Below are 25,178 nucleotides of genomic sequence, written 5' to 3' on the forward strand. Positions count from 1 at the left end.
CTCCTGGACCTGCATACAGATTTCTCAGGAGGCACATCAGGTGGTCTCATATTCCCATCTCTCTAAGAATTTTCCAGAGTTTGTTATGGTTCACACAGTCAAAGGCTTTGGCATAGTCAATAAAGCAAAAGTAGATATTTTTCTGGAACTATCTTGCTTTTTTGATGATCCAACAGATGTTTGCAATTTGATCTCTGGTTCCTCTGCCCTTTCTAAATCCAGCTTGAACATCTGGAAGTTCATGGTTCACGTACTATTGAAGCCTGGCTTGGAGAATTTTGAGCATTACTTTACTAGCATATGAGATGAATGCAACTGTGCAGTAGTTTGAGCATTCTAAGCATTGCTTTTCTTTGGTATTGGAATGAAAACTAACCTTTTCCAGTCCTGTGGCCACTGCTGAGTTTTCCAAATGTGCTAGCATATTGAGTGCAGCACTTTCACAGCATCATCTTTCAGGATTTGAAATAGTTCAACTGGAATTTCATCATCTCCACTAGCTTTGTTTTTAGTGATGCTTCCTAAGGCCCACTTGACTTGACATTTCAGGATGTCTGGCTGTAGGTTGGTGATCACACCATTGTAATTATCTGGCTCATAAAGATCTTTTTTGTATAGTTCTTCTGTGTATTCTTGCTGTCTCTTCTTAATATCTTATTCTGTTAGGTTGATACTGTTTCTGTCCTTTATTGTGCCTACCTTTGCATGAAATGTTCCCTTGGTATCTCTAATTTTCTTGAAGAGATCTCTAGACTTTCCCATTCTATTGTTTTCCTGTATTTCTTTGCATTGATCGCTGAGGAAGGCTTTCTTACCTCTCCTTGCTATTCTTTGGAACTCTGCATTCAGATGGGTATATCTTTCCTTTTCTCTTTTGCCTTTCACTTCTCTTCTTTTCACAGCTATTTGTAAGGCCTCCTCAGACAACCGTTTTGGCTTTTTGCCTTTCTTTTTCTTGGGGATGGTCTTGTTCCCTGCCTCCTGTACAATGTCACGAACCTCCATCCATAGTTCTTCAGGCACTCTGTCTATCAGATCTAACCCCTTGAATCTATTTGTCACTTTTACTGTATAATCATAAGGGATTTGATTTAGGTCATACCTGAATGGTCTAGTGTTTTTCCCTACTTTATTCAATTTAAGTCTGAATTTGGCAATAAGGTGTTCATGATCTGAGCCACAGTCAACTCCCAGCCTTGTTTTTGCTGATTGTATAGAGCTTCTCCATCTTTGGCTGCAAAGAATATAATCAATCTGATTTTGGTGTTGACCATCTGGTGATGTCCATGTGTAGAATCTTCTCTTGTGTTGTCGGAAGAGGGTGTTTGTCATGACCAGGGCGTTCTCTTGGCAAAAGTCTATTAGCCTTTGCCCTGCTTCATTCTCTACTCTAAGGCCAAATTTTCCTGTTACTCCAGGTATTTCTTGACTCCCTACTTTTGCATTCCAGTCCCCTATAATGAAAAGGACATCTTTTTCTGGTGTTAGTTCTAGAAGGTCTTGTAGGTCATCATGCTGCTAAGTCGCTTCAGTCGTGTCCGACTCTGTGCAACCCCAGAGACAGCAGCCCACCAGGCTCCCCGTCCCTGGGATTCTCCAGGCAAGAACACTGGAGTGGGTTGCCATTTCCTTCTCCAATGCATGAAAGTGAAAAGTGAAAGTGAAGTCGCTCAGTCATATCCAACTCTTAGCGATCCCATGGACTGCAGCCCACCAGGCTCCTCCATCTATAGGATTTTCCAGGCAAGAGTACTGGAGTTGGGTGCCATTGCCTTCTCTGGTAGGTCATCATAGTATCATTCAATTTCAGCTTCTTCAGCTTTACTGGTCGGGGCATAGACTTGGATTACCATGATATTGAATGGTTTGCCTTGGAAACAAACAGAGATCATTCTGTCATTTTTGAGATTGCATCCAAGTACTGCATTTCAGACTCTTTTTGTTGACCATGATGGCTACTCCATTTCTTCTAAGGGATTCTTGCACACAGTAATAGATATAACGGTCATCTGAGTTAAATTCACCCATTCTAGTCCATTTTAGTTCGCTGATTCCTAAAATGTCAACATTCACTCTTGCCATCTCATTTGACCAATTCTAATTTGCTTTGATTCATGGACCTAACATTCCGTGTTCCTATGCAATATTGCTCTTTATAGCATCGGACTTTACTTCCATCACCAGTCACATCCACAACTAGGTGTTGTTTGTAAGCAAGACAATTTTTGAGTGAGTAATGATGTTTCAACCTGCCTGTTTTCCTTTGGGTGAATCAGCTAAACCCTTAAATCTCAGTGATGGAGACAGGTATGTATCCACCCTTGGTGCTGTCCTGACCAGGACTGCAGTCTTCTCTACTTCGTATCTAATAACTTTGTTTATTTTAAGATCACATTAAAAGAAGATCTGAAATGAGATTCAGAGTAAATATGACCTTAAATATGCATCTTATTTGTGCTTACTGTATATTGTGAAAGCATTTCAGAGAAATACTAATATAGAATTGGCGTCACCAGATAACATACCCTTCCAGAGGATTATGTCATGACTCCCCTGATTATGGATTCAGAATAGTAAATGTTCAGGAAACTTTTTTCAAAGAGTAATTATAGTATAGCATATGTATAGAGTTGAGTTTTTAAAAATTGCTTGTGATTGCTGAAAAATGCTATTGATTAAGAGGGGCTAATGACTAGACGGCACAGTAGCAATTAAAAACTGTAGAGCCCTGCTAATTATAAAGGGGAAACCCCCAAACCAAATTAGGCAAATCAGTACCTATGATTTCTGTGGTCAGAGGAGCAGACACCATTCTCTTCACCTCGGCACCTTTGTCCATTGTGTTTCCAAGCCTAGACTTATGCCCCTCTCTTCTTCCTCTAAGAACTTCTACCCTTCTCAAGACCAGCTCACAGCTAACTCCAGGATGGCTCTCCTGATAGCCCTGAGGAACTCCACTGTTTCAGGCTTGGGCACCCACTGCGTTTTATTCTCAGGGTCCAATAGCCCCGTTAAAGTGCTCTCTGTAGTCCTGACATTTTCATACTTGACTAATCAACTTCATTCATTTGTATATCTCAGTCCAGGGCATGCTACATTGTAGGACATAATAAATATTGCATAAAATGACCATACATCTACTCTGATTTGAGAATTGTATTTATGGGAAGCTGGGTACTGGTGTGTGGCTACCAGGGAACAGATCCAGGAGCAACAGGGTTGGGTATACTTGGCCCTAAGAGATGGTCTTGGAGCCAAGCCTACCTGTTAAAGGCTCATTATCTTGTGTATAGAAAACTGCACTGAGTTTCTGAAAGTCCTGTAGGGCATGGGTAAAAGATTAGTAAGTGATTGCATTTAAATAAGTTCAAATATAATCAAGAAAATAAGATTCTAGTTTTTTTGCTGATTTATCCAAAGAATGACTAAATAAAACTGGAAAGGATTTAAAGTTGTTATTAACAAAAAAAAAAAAAAAAAAAGAGAGAGAGAGAGAGAGAGACTGGGGCTATAATATGATTTCATTTATCTCTACAACTTCCATTGTTACCTATGTGCTGATGACCATATGTTTTTACCTCCTACACCAACCTGTATTCTAAGAAGCTGATTTAAATCTTCAGCTGCCAAGTGGTCATCTATACTGGTAAGTCCCACAGACTCTTCAAACTCTGCATGCCCCAAACTGAACATATGGGTCTTCCAAACATTCAAACTTGATCTTCTGCTTTCTGCTTCAGGAAAGAGAGTCCCTATTTATTCAGCCTTCTGAGCTAGAAGTCCTGGGTTCATCTTTGTCTTTGTCAGTTAGTTACCAAGATCTCTGGATTCTGACCTAAAGAATCTTTACTGTCTGACCCCTACTGCCCACACTCACACTCGCGAGATCTTAATTCAGTGAATTGTGAATTAGCTTCCTGATTGGACTGTTTACCAAGAACAGTTCCTTCTGCCTGGTTGCCAAGTCCCTAACCCCTTGGTTTAAAAGCTGCAGGGTAAAATCCGTGCATCTTTTTTTATCATATTTCAATGTACCTCTTAAAGATTAGCCCCTTTCCTTTAAACTCCTCCAGCTACCACTGTCCAACAAGCACACTGGGCTCTTTGTGCCACTGCACATGCTCATTTGTCTGCCTTGCTCCATTCTTTCGAAATCTTCGTTTGCCAGACTTTCGAAATCTTCTTCATTTGCCAAACTCGGCCTTCAAGAACCACTTCAGAATATCATCTCTTCCAGGAATCCTTTTCTCATATCACCAGGCAGTTTGCTGCAGTCTTCTTTGTGATCCCATCGTGTGCTGCCCCTTCTCTACTACATTGTGTTTATCTCTCAGCACTCCAGTCTCTCCCATTGCTTTGAGGGTAGAGTCTGGTTCTGTCCCACACTTGTAGACCTGGTACCTCGTACCATATCTGGCCCACGGTAGAAAGAAGACCACCATTTGCAGAAAATCATTTAACCACTCAGTCTGTTTCCTCATCTGTAAAATGGGAATAATAATCTCCTCTTAAATCTCAACTTAGATGTCCTTCATGAAAATGCTCTATAGGAATGAGAAGCAGAAGGAGCTGGAAAAGTGGAGACTCAACAAGGGAGTGTTAGTAAAAGTACCTGGCTTTATGCGTGAGGAAGATGGCTGCAGAGAAGTAAACTGACTCAGCCATGGTCACATGTCAGTTCCTGGTGGAACTCTGGGCCTCCTCACTCAGTGGCCCCATTGCCCCAGAGGACTGTCTTTTATGGCAGCGAATCACATGTGCCATAGGCCACCTCCGGGGCAGAGTGTGACCATGGGGCTCTAAGCTGTTTGGTTCCCTCAAGTTGTCTCTGAAATCTGACTACCATGAGCACATTCCTCACATAGTTGCTTTAGGTGAAGATCCAGCTCTGTGTTTAAAGTCTGGTTTCTACATTTGTAATCCTAGAGGAGATACTATTTGGGGAAATAAACTCTTGCTCCTAGTTTTTTGCAGTCGAATTAAAACATTTCCCCCACATTTCTTGGAGCTTATCTCCATGCTTATGTTAAAACATTGGGTTTAAGCACATAAAACATCAAGTTTCTGATGCGCTGTGGGAAGGTATTAGATGAATTCTTTGAAGTATAAACTTTAAGCAAAATGCACAGTCACCAGAGAGGAGATCTTGTCATCAGAAAGATTCCTGGGCTACTGTTTTCAAAGTATATGTAGCAGAGGCTGGAGAGCTATTACCAGGCAAAGCCCTGGTCTTCCACATGCATGAGGTGTGCTGTTCTTCCACAAAATGCAAACAAGAGTTCTGATTCCCCCAAGCAGCTGTATTATTGGTAAATAGGAAGTATATTTCCATGGTGTGTGTGTGAGAGAGATACAGAGAGAGAGAGAGAGACAGACAGACAGACAGACAGACAGAGAAGGGGAAAAGGAGAAAGAGAAACAGAAATAGCATTTCAGCATGTTTGTGTACCTTTGTGCTCAACCGCTCAGTCGTGTTTGACTCTTTGCGACCCCATGGGCTGTAGCCCACGAGGCTCCTCTGTCCATGGGATTATCCAGGCAAGAATACTGGAGCAGGTTCCCATGCCCTCCTCCAGTAGATCTTCCTGACTCAGGGATTGAACCTCTGTCTCTTGTGTCTCCTGCATTGGCAGGCAGATTCTTTACCACTGCACTACCTGGGAACCTCAATTCATCATGACCTCTCTTAATTTTCAAAGCACTTATTTATCCATCAGTAATTAGCAAGCCTGCCCTGGAGCCCAGAAAAAACAGGTCATTGTTATTAATTTCTGTTATGGGAGGTGGAAAGATCATTATAATATGAAATGTAATCATGCTACCAAGCATTTGGGGAGACTTCATCTGTTTGAGAATTGATAGTATTTAGAAAATTTTAGCCTCAATCATTCTTACATCACTGTAATTTTAGGACTAGGTATACAAGTTTAGTTTCTTTATTTTTTCCTGGCTCTTATACCATTCTGCATCTGCAGTGACCAGAGCTATATTCTAACTCCTCCAGGTTCCTAGGGCTGACAGGAGTACAGATGGTACCATACTACTTAATCTGTCTTTTTGACAGCTGGTGGAAAAGTCCATGGCCTCCTGGTCCTAGGATAACGTACATTTTGAAAGGAAGCCTGTGCCAGGATATTAAAAGAGTGTTTATTATAGAGTGTTTATAATCCCTACACTGTATTTGAATGTATAACGCTTGTGGTACGTACTGATCACATAGTTTATAAATGAGAAAGAAAGAGAAAGAAACACAGTTCGTCAATGCCACATGAGATTTCTGAATGATGGAAACTTTTTCCCGTTTGCAATCAAATGTAGTTCTCTCTCTTTTCTACTCTACCTGGAATCCAAGAGCTGCAGGGATATTTGCCAGCTCCTACAGTTCATGGGCTTGAAAGGTAGCAGAAGCTGCCACCCTGAAATATGCCACTTTGTCACAAGAAATCTTCAAGCTAAAGGCAATTAAGAAGAAACAGATAGAAGAAAAACTCTCTTGGCTCCTCCTCCATTTGGCTAAAAGCAGATCATAAATTTGTAAAGGGTGTCCCTCCTCTGCTCTTTACCAAGGGAAACAGAAGTTAATCATCAGAGACAGCACCAGCAAAATCTACACCACAGCCTTGTTCAAACCAGCTCTAAGCTACCATTTGGTTCCCCATATATTTACCTTCTACAATTTGGTTCCCTGGAAGCTCAAAGGTTTTTTTTGTTGTCTTTTCATGTGTCTAAAAATTCATGCTTTTGTTAAGATGTTATATAAGTCCAAGTCCTAACCACCACTTTGAGTTACTCACCTCTTAAAAAAAAAAAAGCAAATGTAGAAAGAGGCTTTCTCTGAATGTCCCTTATCTGCCTCAAGACAGATCCTCCAAAAGGAACTTGCTGGCCATAAATCCCTTCCCTTGGAGCTTCTTGAACCAGAAAGATGGGCTCTTATCACAGGAGAAGGGGTACCATATATATCCAGACAGGCTTTGTCACAAACTATCATGCCTCTCCTCTGTTCTTCTAAGTGCCCCTTCATGTTTCCTGAAAATCAGTTACTATCTCCTAAAAGGCCTCCACCCTCCATCCTTCGTACCTTTCCCCATTAAGATGGCATTTAATCCTGAATACTAAGCCACCTCAGAGACTTACTCATTTTTCCCCTGGGCATTCTCATATATATAAGAAGTATTACATGCTTCTATACTTCTGTTTGTTTTTCTTCTGTTAATCTTTTTTACAGGGGTCTCAGCTATGAACTCAGAAGGGTGGCGAGAAAATTTCTCCCCTACACAAGCCTGTCTGTCTCTCCCGTGGCAGGGCTCAGTCACTCTGCCCACCCTTAATTCCTGGTGTTCATTCTTACCATATAATGGTTCACAGGAATTCTGTGATGGGGCTTAGAGATTTAGTTTTCATGATTATGTGTAGTGACTGTCAAAATCATCAAAGTGGCATGAAGATTATTTTAAGTTAAAAACATCCAAACAAACAGCAGCGAAATTTCTTTTGCTGACCCAAGCAGAGCCTCCCCAAAATACAGTTGCTGTAAATCCCCTCAGTGGGGACTTGGGGGCACGGATTACAGCTAGAAAGGAGACTGACCCCCTGGATGAGAACAAACATCACTGACTCTCAAGCCTCCATTTGTTTCCCTAAAACCCATGTGTTTCCTCTTTTTCCTTAAAATTCCTTTCTTCCTTTACCTTTTCTTGCTAAGTTAGTATATAAACCCCTGTCTTTAGCTTTTGAGGGAGCCAGCCACTTCTTTCATGCACTTCTGTGTGCATATGAATAACTCTCGTCTTTTCTCCTATTAATCTATCTTTTGTTAGTCAAGTCACAGGCCACCCAACCATTGCAACCTAAGATGGTAATGGAAAAGTTTTCCTCCCAACACATGACACTAACACTTCCTAGGAACAGTTATTTATAACATGTTGATATCACATGGGGAAATGCCTTAAGTGCATGAATATTATTGAAGTGGGTGATTTTTTGGGGGTGGGTGGGGGGGTAGAAATGAGGATAAAGTGTGAAGGGAGACAAAAATGAGATGGTAAGGATCCATCACCTAAGTCATAGTATTAATTCAGTCTTTCTACTTGGGGATAGAGGAGGTACTGAGAGGAAACATACCAAAATATGTTATTCTTAGATGGTAGAATGAATGTGACCTACTTGTTCCCTCTACTTTTCTGTATTTTCTGAATATTTATAATCAATTTGTTTTATTTTCATTATTCCCGAATGCAACACTTGAAAATGTTTTTCTACTACTTGATAGAGGTCATACCCCAGTACCATTTCCCCAATTGCTTCTGTCAGCTGCCCCCACTTCTTACCTTGCTGTCTCTTCTGGACAGACAGACAGACACACACACACGCATGCATGCGTGCGCACACACACACACACAGACACAGGCAGTTACAGAATTCCTATCTGTATCTCAGCTTGTGCCTGGGTCAGTAGAAAGCATCAGTTGTCTCTCTCCTTTCTCCCAGAATGACCACCTAGTTTTAGGACTGTCTTTGGCTTCCCAGAATAACTAACCTCTGCCCTTTTATCTTGCCCTGCTCTGCGGGTCTGCCTGGATTCCTGGTATCAGCCTTCCTCAGTGTCTCAACCTGGTGCTACCCCATGGTATAGGGTTGAGTAGTGTGTCTGCCAAATTCACATCCTTCCTAACACTTTAGAATGGTATCTTATTTGGAAATTGGTTTTGCAGTTATAAGTAAAGTCCTATTGGAATAGAGTGGGCCCTTAATATAAAATGATTGGTCTTTATTAGAAAATCCTGCTGCTGCTGCTAAGTCGCTTCCGACTCTGTTGTGTCCGACTCTGTGCGACCCCATAGACGGCAGCCCACCAGGCTCCTCCATCCCTGGGATTCTCCAGGCAAGAACACTGGAGTGGGTTGCTATGTCCTTCTCCAATGCATGAAAGTGAAGAGTGAAAATGAAGTCGCTCAGTTGTGTCCAACTCTTAGCAACCCCATGGACTGTAGCCTACCAGGCTCCTCCGCCCATGGGATTTTCCAGGCAAGAGTACTGGAGTGGGTTGCCATTGCCTTCTCTGATTAGAAAATCCTAAGGGAAATGAATCCTGAATATTCATTGGAAGGACTTATGCTGAAGCTGAAGCTCTGATACTTTGGCCGCCTTAAAGTGAAGAGCCAACTCATCGGAAAAGACCCTGATGCTGGGAAAGATTGAAGGGAAGAGAAGGGGACAACAGAGGAGATGGTTGAATGGCATCACTGACTCAATGGACATGAATTTGAGCAAATTCCAGGAGATAGTGAAGGACAGGGAAGCCTGGTGTGGTGCAGTCCATGGGGTTGCAAAGAGTCAGACATGACTGAGTGACTGAACAACAAAAATGACCTTAGAAGAAGAGAGTAAGAGGCACAGAAACACACAGGGAGATCACTATGTGACCACAAAGGCAGAGATTGGAGTGACGTGTCTTTCAGCAAAGGATTGCCAAGGAAGCACCTGTTGTACCCTGGAGGCTTCAGAGTGAGCAGGGACCCTGCCAACACCTTGGTTTTGGACTCCTAGCCTCCAGCACTGTGAGAAAATAAATTTCCGTTGTTTTTAAGTCACCACATTCGTGGTGCTTTGTTTCTGCAGCCCTGGGAGACTAATATATCCACCTAGACTGAACTGGGAGTTTGCCAGGGAAGGTTCCTCATCTGCAGGGAGGTTTCATCTGCCCCCAGCATCCTCCTGGCCTGGTAATCCCAACATCCAGAGCCGTGGAGGACAACAGGGGAGGTCTCCTGCGTGCCTTTATTTATGCTGAAACCAGCTCCAGTTGAGCATTAATCAGACATGAGATTAGACATTTTCTCTGCTTTTATGCAGCATACACAGGGAGAAAGATGTTTTCCAAATCTAGAAAACACAATGGAAAGGTTACAGTCAAGTGGAATCCTTTTTATACGGGGCTGTCACCTCTGAGTCCACTTTGCTTTGTGCTGGCCATGCAGTGAATAGTTGGACCAAGCAGGGGGCACACACCCCTCTGCACCTCCAGAGTTCAAGGTAAAAAGTCAGACTTCTCATCTTTCTCCTACGCTCCTGCTACTCCACAGGGCCTCCACCTTGGAGGAGAAAAGGAGAGCAGGCTGTGTTCTTCCTTCCCTCCCTATGCCTCTCCAGAGAGCAGGGAGGTCCCAGGGACAGAAGAAGTTCCCAGGAGCTCCTAGACAAGAAAGCAGTCCTGGAAACAGCCAGGAGCCTTCACCTTCTCCGACTGTGCTGTCGCTCCAGCTCTAGAGAGTCACCTGCAGGCTGAGATGTGCTGGTCCCCCTGCCACTCCCCCCTCACCCCTCCCGTCCAGCTTCCTTCCTGTCCAACTCCTTCCAGTCTTGTCCCCTCCCAGCCGTTTGGTATACTAGTGCACCAGGCAGAGTGTACGACCTGCTGAAACGTTCAGATAGCTCCCCATTCACCCTGCAGTGAATTGAAGTCCAGCTTCTTACCAAGGCTGCCAAGTGGGAAGGCCATGGCCAAGGGGTTCTTCAGCACCTCTGTCACCTGCTCTCTCTTGTTTCCTCCCTGTGACAGGCAGCTACTCAGAGTTCTCTCCACAGGCCTCTCTTTTCCCTCTCTGCTCTGGGCTTTTTCATGTACAGCTGCTGTGCCTGGAACCATCTCCCCCCTTCCCTGCTGTCTGTTTATCTCTCCCATACCCTCCATTTTCATTTAAATATTGTCATCTCTGAGAAATCTTTAAGCACACGCACACCCGCACACAGAGTCAGCTGTCCCACTAAGGCAACGCTTTGCAAATTGCTCTTTTACTGCTTAGCACTCAGCATGATTTGTAAAGCTCTGTTTGTGTGAGTACATGAAGAACGCCGGTCTCCTCTGCTAGACTGTGAGGTCCTGAGGGCAGGAACTTCATCTTTTCATCATTGCATTCCAGCACCCAACCCAGAGCCTGGCTCATACTAGAGGCTTAATTAAGTATTTGCTGCATGAATGCTGAATTTTCAGATAGCTCTGTCACTCGGGTCCATCTAGTTCTGACATTCTGTGGGTCTACAGGCCTTATTTTCATCCACCCTCCTGACATAAGAGTTTCCACATTTAATCTGCATGTGAATTTGCTGCTAGAAAAACACATGCCTCCCTGTTGATGGTGTGTGCAGCACACTTGATTGGTTTTGCCCTATTGTGATTAATTTATATACAGAATTTAACTTTTTTTCAGAGAAAAGCCCTACATTTTCATCATTTCCTTTTGATGCAATTTGCGCTACTGCTCATTGACTGATATCCTCCAAGAACTGCCTTCATTTTTTCTGTATCTCTGATATTTCAGACTGATAGTTGCACTTGTATAGGAAATGATTTTTTCCCAGCTTTTTTTTTTTTTTTCGTGTGTGTGTCGTGATGAATCTTCCACAGAGATATTTTTCAAAAAACAATCTCTGTCTGTACTTGGCAGGAGCTCTGCCTGCCCATTTCCTCCCTTCCCCTCCTTTGCAGCCTCTGTCTTTTCTGCTCGCATTGCTTCTTTTCACAGCAGTACTGTAGCAGCATGCCAGGTGTCTTCAATTTCAGTGGTCTGCATTTTTCCACTTGGAAGATACTCTCTTGCCCTTTTTTTAATCATAAAGCTCACACAGACAGCTTGTACTCTGGGCTTGGGGAGGGAGGCTTAGCAGAAATCAGGAAGACCCTCTGAATAGAGGAGGTGTTGAAGCTTAAGTTGTGTTTATTGGGAAGAAAAGTTGCAGTGCTAAAAATCCAGTGGGCTTTGAAGAACAAAGTGGGATTGCCCACTGCCATGTATGGGGAAAATTATGTACTTACTATGGGTCAGGTCCTCTGCAAATAATTTTATATTCTTCATTTCATTTAGTCTTCACCAACTCCCTTGGAGGTCATTAGTCATTAGTTCACTCACTGACTCTATTTATTTGTTTACTGAACTAATATTTACTGAGTACCTGATATATGCCAGGAACTCCTGGAAGCTGAGTGGGATGAGGCATTGAAAGCTCTTAATAATGGGATGAGTCGAGATGTCATTTACAGAGATTAGGGTGAGGGCAAGTGTTGGGGTAGGGAAGACATGTTGCAATTCTTCTCTAACACCTGTTCCCTCCCCCCAGCCTCATTTTCAAATAAGAATACTAACTTCTAATAAACGCCCAAGATTGTATGATTGCTAGGAGATGACTCTGACCCGGAACCCAGGTCATTTCAGATCCCAGAGCCATGCTCTATGTTCTTCCATAGCTTTGAGAAAATGAAGCATGGCTGTTCTGGGTGCTCACCCAAAGCCTGGCCCCTGTCCTTGTTCTGTCTTCATCTAGCAGAGTGGCCTCCTGTATCCCATCTGAATACCGGTCACCCTGCTGACTCTGTCTCCCTGTATTTTAGAGGCTAATACTCTTGGCATAACGAGCAGAAGCAGAAAGTTGTGACCAATGAAAAGTTGTCATTAACGGACACATTAATTAGTTCATTTTCCTGTGATGACTCATTAATGAATGCTCGGGTGAAAGTGCTCCTCCAGACACTTAGATAGAAAAATAGACAAAGACAAAGCTGACATGGGCAGAATCATCTCTGTCTCTCCTCCTGAAATAAGTCAATCCCTGGATCTTTCTCTCAGGTATGGAGACCAACAACATGTGATCTGACCGCCTTTTACCTGCATATGTGTAGTGAGGGGCTTCCATTACAGTTCCTCACCTGACATCTGTGATCTGTCTCTTCTCTGCTTACATTCTGCATCTCAGATGCTCAAGCAGAGGGCTGGGCTGGCACAGTCACATCCCTGAGGGTCTTTGGATGATATAAGCGACCGCTTTGAGGGGTTTCTGCCCAATTCTCTTCAACAATGACAACCACTCACTTTTAAGACCTGCAGCTTTCACAGCTTAAAAATATTTTCCCAAAGGAAAAGGAAACAATTTTCAAGTCATTTCCTGCCTGTTAAGCAGGCATTTGTTTATACTACCAGCCAAGGTTTCAGGCTTCAGGGAAATGTATTTTCCTAGGATGTTGGTCTATAAAATTTAAAAATATTAGAAACATTCAAAGCACATGAGAAACAGATTCTACCGGAGGCTGGGGGCAGTGGGTTTGGTGACCTTTCGGTACTGCCCCAGACCCAGAGTAGGCCTTTACTCCAGCTCCCTGGCTCCAGACTCCAGACTCCAAAGGTGTTCCACAATATCAAGTCACTCCTTCCCCTCCTCTTCCCTCTTCCATTTCGATAAGTTTGCAAGCAGATTGCAAACTGTCATCTCAACATCTTTACCTTTCACAATGGGATCTCACTAGAGATCGTAGCAGGTGGCAAATTGGTCCGATTTATCATTATTTGCATTTTTAATTTGTGGTATTTTAGGCCTCAGGAGATTTTTTTTATGGGTCTTAAAATGGCAACACAAACATTGATACATAATTCATTATCTATTTCTCATAATACATGTCGTTAACAACCCATCGACAAACAGAAAAATCATCAACACTTTAAGCAAGATGAAGTTACCGCTTTAGCTTTCTTGTCCCCCTACTCTTCTCCTCTGCGGTGTCTGAGAATAAACTGCTTGTCACTGAAGCACAGTTTACAGCCTTGAAAAGCCTTCTAAGTTGGAGCTTGTTTTTACTCAGGATGATCAAATCTTAAATACCTAGGGTAAAGTGTTTGTTGAGCTTCCACAGTTTCTTGACTTGTGAACATTGAATACTTTTCCAATTTAAGCAAAAGGTGAGAAAACAAGAAGAATATCTCTAGTCCCCATTCTGCTTTCTCTTTCCTTCCAAAGCCCTAAACATCCCTCTATAGTATTGCCTAGGATGTTGGTCTATAAAATTTGTAGCACTTTATAGCACTTTGCTTGTAGCACTTTGCTTCCTCATCCCCTTCCTATCCCCACTAGATGTTGCTGTCGGCATGACTCTTAAGTTGGAAGAAAGGGGAACATCTGTAATCCTTTTGAAACAACATCTCTATGTATAAACAACTCATATAGACAGAATGCCCAGGAATTTGACCGAAAAGACACCAGCATAATATAGGAGACCCTGAGCATTTTTATCAGGATGAGAATCCAAGCAGGAGAAAACCAACAAGGCTAAGTCAAGAGCAGTGTAAAGACCTTATTGTGTTCTTGGTGACAGAAGCTGTAACTCAGCTGAGATAGGCAGATCTCTTATTACTCCATGCTAATCCAGGTACCTTTACACAGAGGCCATTCCATCAAGATGAAACACCTCTGAAAAGCCCATCCGATAGATTTCCCCTTCTTTTCTCTCCTACCGTGTAGATAAATCAGTGAACCAAACGTCATTTGTGGGCTGTGCCTCCCAGATGCCACATGTTCTGTACTGTGTGGTAAGACCAGGAAAACACTCTCTGCCCTCCAGGAGTTTAGTGGTCACCGACGCCAGATGGCGCAGCCCAGGATTGGTCTTCACACATTTAATGTGTTAAGTTTTGTCCTTTCAGCCACCTTGTAGCCTTTAGAGTGTCCCCATTTCTCCAGGTCCATCAGATACCTCTGTGAAATCTATAGGTGTTAGAAGAGTTTAAATCATTGATAAAAGTAATCACATGCTTCATCAGTGAAATGATTATCTTTCTAGGGTTTCCTTTATTCAAATATTTATGGAGTGCTTTATTAGATTACTAGGCACCATTCATGGCATTAGGAAGGCCTTACTGGCCATGTCAAGTTTTGATATCTTTCTAGACCCAAGAAGATTAGAAAGACATAAGAAAATCTGTGTATAATTCCTACACTAAAAATAATGGCTTGCAGGAAGACATCTGACTCCAGCCAGAATTTACTGGAGACCTTGACATTGGCTATACTTCTTGCTAATGACTAAACTTTCTTCTGGTGATAAATTAAGAAGACGCTAGAAACAATAGCTTGGGCAACCAGATCCAGGTTTTCATGCATGCTATTTTCTAGTCAGGAAGAGTCACTCCCAGAATGAGTGTTTTAGAGGATCTGGAGGATGACTTAGGTCATCTCCAGTGAGAACCTGAGAGCTTTTTCACACCATTGATGGCTTTGGGTCATCTCCATGACACATGGTCCCACTAAAGTGGAAGAGACTCTTGAAGAGTGCATTTGAGAACACATTCTTTTTTCTTTTTTTGTGACTTGACCTCCCTCTTACTAATAAGCTGCTCTCTTCTCTGAGAGGATTCATGATGTCAGGAATGCACATACAAGGATAGCTGAATAAGTAATAAAGTTCTAAAGGAACGCTTATGTTAATTTGTAAGGCACCATTTGTTGACAATCTGAAAGACATTATTTCAAACAAAGGTAACTTGGGGGATGTTAATAGCCATGAAATATATTTATCATGCTCTTATTCATTGCATTGTAGAAAAGATTTGTCATCATGTTAGTCATGTTCTTAATTGTACATGATTTTCACAATTTACTTGTTAAATCAAAATATCATAGTGGATGGTTTCAACAAACTTCCAGTTTTAGATACTGAATATTCTAAAATATGCTAGACTTTGGGTTTTAGTAAAGAAAACAAATGGTTCAGATGTACTTCCAAGTGTTAGTCTAGCATCATTTTATTTAGTAAAGCTGGCACGCTCCCAGATTCCAGATAAGCAGAGAATTGTGGCATTATCCATATAATCTGATCCAAAAAATTAAATTGTTTTTTTCTTGGGCAGAAAAATCTAAGTTAAGTGTCTTAACTTAGATTAAGCATTTCTTTTAAATGCTTGTGTGAATTTAGTCTGAAGCCTAGGGAACAAGCAAAATTCCACTAAGCTTCCTTGGGACATCACTGACCTTATTGCTGGTAGATGGTTTATTGTATAGGAACAAGGATTTGAGAGGCAATAACTGCATTCCTTGGGAGTTTCTTTGGTTAATTTCCACATCTACAAATGCCAAGTCTCTCTAGATGAGGCTATGTATGTTACAGGATTTATGGAAGTGGCTCCAGTTCAGTAGATGGATCCAAGATAAGGGGACAGATGGAGTAAAATTAGTTTAATTACAGGATTTTTCATCTATTCATAATTTGCAGAGCCCTGCAGCTTCCTGTAAGCCTGGTGCTCTGTGCCTGACTGTGAGTGATCCCGTTCCTACAGAGAGGCTTCACTGGCCTCATGCATGCACAACTAAATTGTCCTTCTCTTCAGTCTCAGTGTCTCATACCCCAAATCCTCTAACTCATGTTACCCACCAGTCAAGTAAATTTCCAAAACCCTAGCTTTAATTTCAGTCTCCTAATCACAAACTTTCAGCGGCTCACCATTTCTAGGAGGATAATATCCAAACTGCTCAGCTTGATACACAGAGCCCTCTGAGATATGCCCACTCATCTCTTCAGCCTTCCTCCTGTGTGCCCCTAGAGGAAGTCTTTATTGTAGTCACATGGAGCTTCTCATCAGTCCCCTGCCTGCTATGGGCCATTCTGGCCCTTGCCTCCACTTTCCTCCTCTGAATGCCTGTATCTCTCTTACCACTGATTCAGTTCTTCCTGCTCATTAAAGCCCAGCTCAGTTCTGTTTCTTTTGAGATCTCTCTGAACAACATGGTCCGTGGGGCCTCCTTTGCTGTGAGTTGGTGCCCACTCTTGGGCACTAATTGTGTCCCAGGCAGGGGCAACTCTTGCACTGACATCCTGTTTGGACAATGAACTTTTTTCCTGCCAGTGACATCTTGTGCCAGCTTCATTGTCCGCCCCACACGTAACACTTTTTTGCTTGCTTCATGGCATCACAGGCTCTGATTGAATGACAGGATGAGGAATTATGAGCCCAGGTGTAGTTTCTTCTCTTTCAGTCACACCTCTGCATTGGAAGGTATCTTTCAGATAGAAACAAGTGAAACTCTGAGAAACAGTGTATGAAAAAGGGCTTTGACTCATAACTTCCTGGAATGGCTAAGAGCTGGCTCTGGGGTCTGAGTACCTAGATTAGAACAATGGTTTTACCATTTATCTGCTTTATGTTATGGCTCTACCTCTGTGCCCTCATATAAAATGGGCACAATAATGGTACCCATACCAATGGTCATTGAGGGGGTTAAACATCATATAGGTAAGGAGGTTAGTGCTTGGCACATAGTACGTGTCCACTAAACATTCACTCTTAATTTACTAGTAAACTGTTAAAAGAATTAGGTCGAGTTTTCTCTTTCGGGAGGAGTGTCCATTGACAGTAAAAGTGCAGGACCAGTATTGAATAATGAACTTTGGAGATGGGTCTCCATCCCTTGGGCTGACCTGGTAGTTCTAAGTGTTCTCAGGGGCTTGACAAGGGCCCACCTACTGAGATGACAAGTCCAACTCTACAGAGAGAGTTTCATTTTTATTTTGGTGTACTGCCTCCTCAGCCCTTTGACATAACTGTAAGCCTTTTTCAATTCAGCAAGCTATTGCTATTGACTCTAGGATCAACACAGTCCAGGATGGGTTAGAGATGTGAACAAGACAAACGAAAATTGACAAATGTAAACTTGGCGAGACAATCAAGAAGTCCAAGACCTGGACTAGGAAACAACGAAAAGTATTGTAGACATTCTCTTTCTGAGCTGCCTGGGACAGAGCTGGGGCATTTACACCAGAACCACAGTGTAACCTTCCCTGTGCCCTGCATGTCTCTTAACTGTTTGGATTTGTGTTTGTCAATATGTCACCTAATGGGGCTGCTTTTCCATCAGGCCTATATCTGCCACAGGTTGAGGAAGTTCCCTTCCTCCCCAGGAGCCTGAACGGGAGAGACCCTGAGTTAGACAGTTAGATCGGCAGACAGCCCACGTGGCTCCTGGACACACCCAGAAGAGCCCACTGGGCCATCTGCCGGCAGGGTGGGAAGTGGGAGAGTTACCTTGAATTCAGTCTCAATGTTGGCTAGTCTGGCTAGCTCGTTGCTGAGCTCCAGAGCGGTGAGGACTGGGTCTTCGCTGGACAGGGACAAGTACGCAGCACTCGCTAGTCCCTTGTAGGCGTTCATGCGAGAGCGCGAGTGGCTGAAGGAGTCCTTCCGCTGCTTCTCGGTGCACTCATTGCACTTGCAGAAGTAGTCGTGGGGCCGCTCGATGCGGGCGCCCTTGAGCAGGAGGATGTGCACGATCTCGTACTCCTGGCAGTGGGCCGCCAGGATGATGGGTGTGATGTCGTGTGAAAAGCGCGTGCCGTCCTCGTCGTAAGCGTAGAAGTCGTCGTCGCGCAGCTCCTGCTCCAGCGGGCTGAGCGCCAGGCGCTGGCCCTGCGCGAAGGCCGGGTGGCTGAGGATGGCTTCCACGATGCGCACGTAGCCCTTGCTGATGGCCAGCAGCAGCGCGTCCCCCACCCGCGCCAGGTTCTCCTTCTTGAGCAGCAGCTCTGTGACCTCCAGGTGCTCGTTGCCCACGGCCAGCTGCAGCGCGTTCTGCCCCATGTAGTCCACGCAGTTGAAGTTGAGGGTCTTGGACTCCTCCAGCATTTTCCTGACCACCGGGATGTTGCCATACTCGGCCGAGTCCAGGAAGCGCTCCTCCTCCGGTGTCAGGCTCGTGCCCTTCTCGTTAAACATATAGGCAGGACCCCTGATGGCCTGGCGGCGGCCCTTTTCCCTCAGTGTCGTGTGCCGGCGCTGCATGTTTTTGAAGGTGCTGCTCCCAAACCTGTGGGGTGACAAGGCAGAGATGCTAGTTACTCTCCTAGGATCCGACGGTTCCCCAGGGAGCAGAGCAAACAGACATCCTTGAGATGAAAAAGAAAGTCATAATTGGAATATTTTGAAAAGTTATGAGATCTTATTAGAAAGTATTGTCCTAGCACTGAGATTAAGACAAACTGAACAACCTGAACTGTTCTTATACTAATGGAAGAGTATTGGCTTAGTTACCCAGAAGTCTGTTCTCCTTCAGTGGAGAAGTGTCTAAAGAGCTGAAATGTGGGTTCAGGGCAAGCTAAGGGTGGAGGTGGAGAGGGTGGGATCATGATGTGGCTGAAACAGCCTAACAACTGTTTTATTTCCTTTGTGCAAAGTTGAGAATGTCACTTAACTTCTCTGTGCTTTAGCGCTGTGCTTTTCTGTGCTTTTACCAATATAGCATGGATAACTTTTTGTGTGCCATGAAGTCGGTAGGAGGATTAAGTGAGGTAGCGTGCTTGTAGCAAGTACTCAGTCCATGTTGTTCCCCTCCCACCTGTTGGTGTGCCCACTTCTTCAGGGCTTCTGCCATAGAAATGGCCACCATGGATACTAAGGCCTTTGCTTCAGGTGTGTTACCCCAGTTGAGCTCCTGCACTATGACAAAACTGCAGCAACACACAGGCGTGGCCACACCTCTGTTTCAGTCCTCTACCGTATTGGGATGTGCTTTCTTCTCATCCCCATGAAGCCTGAACACCTACCAAAGGTCACGGTGTCGCATGGAGCGGGCCTAGACTCGTTGCGGCTTACTGATGGCCACTGATGCAGCCTGCCTGAGGAAATTCAGCTGTAGTTTCTGGATTTTTATATGGATGGAGAAGCAGCTTAGTTTATATGCTGGGTTTATTTCTAGCGTCTTGTTCTTCCCCATTGTGGCACAGTATAGACGTTAATACAATACCATTAGTAGTAGTCAACATTTATTAAGCCCTTCTGATATGCCAGGAACTGTACTAAGAGGTTTATATACTTCACATGTACTGCCTGTGGAATTTTTGTATCAACCCTATGATGTAGATACTATTATTATCCTTATCTTGGACAATGATCTTGAGACAAGTGAGGCTGAGAGATAGGCTTTCAAGTTAGAAGATCAAGACTAGGCATCCTGGCTCCACCTGTTGCCAGCCTTGTGATTCTGGACAAGTTACCTACTCTTTAGTTTGTCAGGGTTTTAAAATGGCAGACTGGAGAAAATAATAGCCGGATATCCCGTCTCTAGTTCACCTTGGCTGCTCGAGCAGGTCCCCAGTTCAAGATGCTTTAACTGTAAAATAGAGAGTCTGGACCAGGTGTTCCCTAACTTGAACCTCTCAAACTATTTATTCTCCAGTTGGCCCTACCCATGTTTTTTCGTTTTCTCCCACTTGTATTATTCAAATAATATTAGCATGGTGTGCATTTCAATAAGAAACTTTCTGTTCTAAAGAGTACATACTTGGGGGTTGGTTTTGAACTATTTCCCATGTTCCCAATTGTCTTTTTGTTATTGGTCATGTCTCGATGCATTAAGAATACTCAGTATTTCATTTAAGTCATCTGTAAAAGATAAAAATAATCACAGAGGATGGTTTTTAAATTATACTTAGTGTTTTGAGGTTTTAAAAAAATGTAGTGCCATTCAGTCTTGTGATTTTTAAAAATTTGGGCTCTATTTAGTTTTCTGCTAATTTTACCTTTTGACATGCTCCAGTTTTAGCTCTTTTGGGGGCCCCAAATCTGGTGGTAAGCAGAGACTTGAAGTCAGACTATACTCTGATCATGCTTAGGCCTGAGTCACACTTCTTGGGAGAAGCTGCTAAACTATTCAGTGGAACAGCTTCTTTATCTGCAAAAAAGAGAAAGCAATAATGATGGGCAGCTCCCTCAAAAGGCAACTGTGGATGATAAATCCTGATGGAGTGCTCCTTGCTTCTTTAGGAAGAACTTTCTGAACTGCCATCCACTCTTCTAAAGTGCATGTTGATAAAAGATTTTTGGGGAAAATGTTCTCAAAATTCAACTTTATGAGCTCCTTCTTAGCTCATTTCTCTCAACAATGCTATCATCCCAGGGAGAAAGGGTGCTTGTTGATAACAATGCTAACCATATATTGGGAGTCCAAAAGAGAACTTCAGATGAGAGAGAAGGACTCACAAATTGGGCACAGACATTTATTGTTATAAGTTTTCAGAAGGAGAGGCAATAACTGAGTTGAAAGCTAAGCAGTCACCTCAGTTGTGTCCCCAAAGGGCCTTATTTCAGATGATATGAACTCAGTTTCAAGGTCTGTTGTCTGGGGACACACACTCAGGTGGGAGAAAAGCCCACAAAAGACTAACCCTCTTTCTTGTGGGATTTCTCAGCCTGTCCTCTGATGAGGCTTCTCCCCTCTCAGGAGGACCTCTCTGGACGTGCCATCACAACTCAGCCTGAGAATGCAGCCAAGAGCACCTGGGCAGTGTGTCAGAGATGCAACAGTAACTGTCTTGGAACCAGAGCTAGAGCTTGATTCCCCATCACTCTTATGTTAGAAGTCTGCTCAGGTGGGAGAATAGGTCAGGCACCAAGGTCATGATACCAAGAATACACAACTGTTACACAGTAATAAGCCACGGAGAGAGTAATTCAAAGGAAATATAATGATACTGAACCAGGTCAGAGCAGAGAAACATCTCACAAGGAACACAGAAGTACCCAATCTGAATTCAGAGTCCATGTGGATGCCTACAAACCTAAAGAATGTTAAAGCATCATTTGTTAAACCCCCTCGTTAAACAAACAAACATAAAAAGCAAGGTATTAATATTTTCATTTTTAGTTGAAGAACCCGAGGTAGATGAAGCAAAAAGACTAAACCTTAGGGCAAATAATTTCTGCACAAGAGTAGTGCATTATATAAACCCTGATGTTTCTATAATAATCATGTTTTATCAAAGAAAAAAATACAAGTGTGGCTAGAATTTATCAGAAGTTAAAATGTCCTCTTCATTTGGCATGTATTTTTCTGAATGACCTTGAAAGCAGACACTCAGATGTAGTAAGAAATAAACAAGCCTGTCTTTCCCATCCTTAAATCCCTCAGCTTTGAGATACATTTGGATGCTCAAAGAATTGTCAGTTCTGCTCCTCTTCTTACAGAATCTGACATTGATGAAACGTTATGGCCCTTCAAATCATGTTTGCAGACAGGCATATAGTGGGACAGGCTACTCCATGAAATAGCTCTCAACATAAGGTTTTCATAGCAGACCCTAGAGCTCTGTGAATTGATTCTCATATTGATGAGGACTTTTAACCTCATTGGGAGTCCTTATTAGCTCCAACTTATAGTCTAATGATGCTTTTAAGACATTTGTTTTATTTTTTCCAGCTTTATTAAGGTATAATTGATAAAATTGTATACATTGAGGTGATTTGGTATGTATGTTTTGGTTAGAACATTTACATTCTATTCTCAGCAAATTTCGATTATATTTTACAGTGTTATCAACTATAGTTACCATGTTTTTTACATTAGATATTCAGACCTTTTTCATCTTGTAACTGAAAGTCTGTAACCTTTTTTTGTGTGTGTGTGCCTGCGTGTTCAGTCATGTCTGACTATTTGTGACCCTTTGGATTGTAGCCCACTAGCATCCTCTGTCCATGGGATTTTTCAGGCAAGAATACTGGAGTAGGTTGCTATTTTCTTCTCCAGAGGATCTTCCTGACCTAGGGACTGAACCTGTATCTCCTGTGGCTCCTATATAGGCAGATTCTTTACCCACTGAGCCATCAGGGAAGCCCTTTTACCAACCTCATTTCCCCCCATTTAAGCATTTATATACCTATGAAAATATTTAGCCATTGGATCCTTGCCATTTAATCTTGACCTTATAGATAATCAGGCTCTAGCCATATTTTTCACATGGGTTGGAAAGAATCCACAAAAGATGATATGTCAGAAAGATAAAGTCATTTGATCCATAATAGCTGGTGGCCAAAGCTCACACTCATGAATCAGATGTGTTGCTCTGCTGGACTCAGAATCTTGTCAACTGAGCAAAATGATTCTCTTTAAAATGCAGTTAGCATTTGATTGCCCTTTCTTTAATATTTTTCTTAAAAATGAACTTTGAATGCAAATGCATTTTTATTTGCATATATTATTGAGATAACAAGTGATCAAATTCATCAAACACCTCAATTAAGATACTGTGTATCTTTTTCATTTTCCATAAATGCATACATTGACATTTGATGTCATTGAGAAGGAGGATTTCAGTGGAAACAAAACCATATTTGAAAGGAGGACTGATTATTAAACTCCCTCTTGATCCCTTGGTTGCTATTTTTATCAAGCTGCTCTTACAGATGCCTCAGCCAATCTGAAGGAAGCCAGATGTCAGTGATCCTTAAAAAGTATAAATTCCACACCCTAAGTCCCTCTGCAAAAGAGCAGGACCACAGAGCCTTTTGAAGACAAGGACTGTGGTTAACTACTGATGAAGCAAAGGCCATGCTTAATCAAAATGTCTTTTTAGAGATTTTTGTAAAATTGCTACATGCATCATAGGTCTTTATAGAAATTACCCAAGCCTGAAAACAATTCAGTCAGTAACATTCCACAACTAAATGTAGCACCAGACAATATCCTGGAGTCAGGTCATTCATCCAGGAAAACCTGGCTCTGATCTGTGCATCCTCTCAAGTGTACATGTTGTGAGTTTTAGTTCAAAGCAACAGTGATGAAATACTCAAGTGATTTCAAGTTTTCTCATAAACCTCAGTTCTCTTACCAACAGAAAAGAAGTATTAAAATCTACCTTATATGGGCCTTAAGATGAAAGTCATGATAAAAAATGTGATTCAGATGCCCTGGATACTATAAAGCCTTATACAAATTTCCATCAAAATAATGATGAGCACTTTATATATCAGTACGCTTAAGTAAATGATTATATATTGGCTTACACTTTACACTGATATGTAAAGCTTAACTATTTTTCTAAATGACTATAAAATAGCTTGACTTAACATATATTATACATTTGCTGTGTGCCAGACACTGTGCTAACTGCTTTATATGAACTGTTTTAAATTCGCACCAATCATATGATAAGGTTGGCTATCTTCCTTAATGACTAATTGTAATGATTAACACCTATTACACATTAACCACATTGCAGGCACCATGCTGAGAACTTTACATGCATTTTCACTTTAAACCCTCATAAACTATATGATATACTTGCTATTGTCATTCCCATTTAACAGATGATAAAGTGAAGCTCAGATAAAATAACCACTTTTGCCTACACAATTTGTGAGGTGAGGCTACATAATTTGTGAGTGTAGGCTATTGTTAAGAGTCTAATCTGTCTGATTTCAAAGCATGTGCTTTTAGCTGGTATGTCACTGCCATCTGTCTTATTCCTGCTTTTTTTTTCCCCCCTGTTTCCTTAGACTGTAGAATTTCCCACTAGAGTGCAGGACCCATGAGGGCAGGGGAATTACTTGTTTATATGGTATATGTACCTGGCACCCAGTACCCCTCATGCTTGGTATATGATGCATGGTCAAATATCTTAATTCTTAAATACTTGAATTTGGGTTGTTTATTAAGGAAGGCCAATAAAACAGAGGTGTTAATGTTTACTCGGAGAAGGCAATGGCACCCCACTCCAGTACTCTTGCCTGGAAAATCCCATGGACAGAGGAGCCTGGTGGGCTGCAGTTCACGGGGTCGCTAAGAGTCGGACACAACTGAGCAACTTCACTTTTCACTTTCATCCATTGGAGAAGGAAATGGCAACCCACTCCAGTGTTCTTTTTTTTTTTTTCCAATTCACTCCAGTGTTCTTGCCTGGAGAATCCCAGGGACCAGGGAGCCTGGTAGGCTGCCCTCTATGGGGTCGCACAGAGTCAGACACGACTGAAGGAACTTAGCAGCAGCAGCAGTTAATGTTTACTAGTATCCTCTTCCTTATAAATACAGGAGCTACATAATCCTTTAACTACTATTTCCCATTTGTAACTGACAACTTTTAAAATAAAGTATGAGTTCCAAAGGAAAACTAGTTTCCAGTTAGCTTCACTATAAATAATGACCAGAAGTTGAAAGGTGAGACTGCTAATATCAGAGGGTGTATTAAGTCTTGTGGGTGACTGAGGCATTCCCACATCTTCAAAATAAAACATTTATTTCCAAAGGCACGCAGTTTATTTCTAAGTATCATCTCCTTTATTTTATTAAAGTTGAAGTAAGGTAGTACATATAAATTACAGTGCTTAATTGCATAATATTAACTATTTTAGTTTAATACAATTATAATAATTGTGGATCCAAAGCATGCAAATTCCTACCTAAGCTAGTGAAAATAATCTGTGCAACACATATATTTTGAGTAAAAAAGATATTCACTATTTACTCCATGAATGTATATTCATGAATGAATAAATAGTGAATATCTTTTTTATTCCCAGAAGAATGAATTCATATATCTTGCCAATCATGTCCTATAGGAAAAAAGCAAAGTATCCTTATGCTATTCAGTAGTATAC

The 25,178-nt window shown here is 42.2% G+C and overlaps 1 protein-coding gene across 1 annotated transcript in view; it reads right to left on the minus strand.

Annotated features, from left to right (window-relative positions):
- The window catches only part of TRPC7 (transient receptor potential cation channel subfamily C member 7), a 145,521-nt gene extending 126,147 nt beyond the window's left edge, over positions 1 to 19,374 (minus strand). Inside the window, exons 1-2 of the mRNA XM_061424850.1 lie at positions 19,355 to 19,374; positions 17,841 to 18,618 (exon numbers count right to left, since the gene is read on the minus strand). Of these exons, the coding sequence (XP_061280834.1) occupies positions 17,841 to 18,618; positions 19,355 to 19,374 (798 nt within the window). The remainder of the gene's footprint in view (positions 1 to 17,840; positions 18,619 to 19,354) is intronic.
- Positions 19,375 to 25,178: the final 5,804 nt, after the last annotated feature.

The sequence above is a fragment of the Bos javanicus genome, chromosome 7 (assembly GCF_032452875.1).
Source record: "Bos javanicus breed banteng chromosome 7, ARS-OSU_banteng_1.0, whole genome shotgun sequence".
Lineage (NCBI taxonomy): Eukaryota > Metazoa > Chordata > Mammalia > Artiodactyla > Bovidae > Bos > Bos javanicus.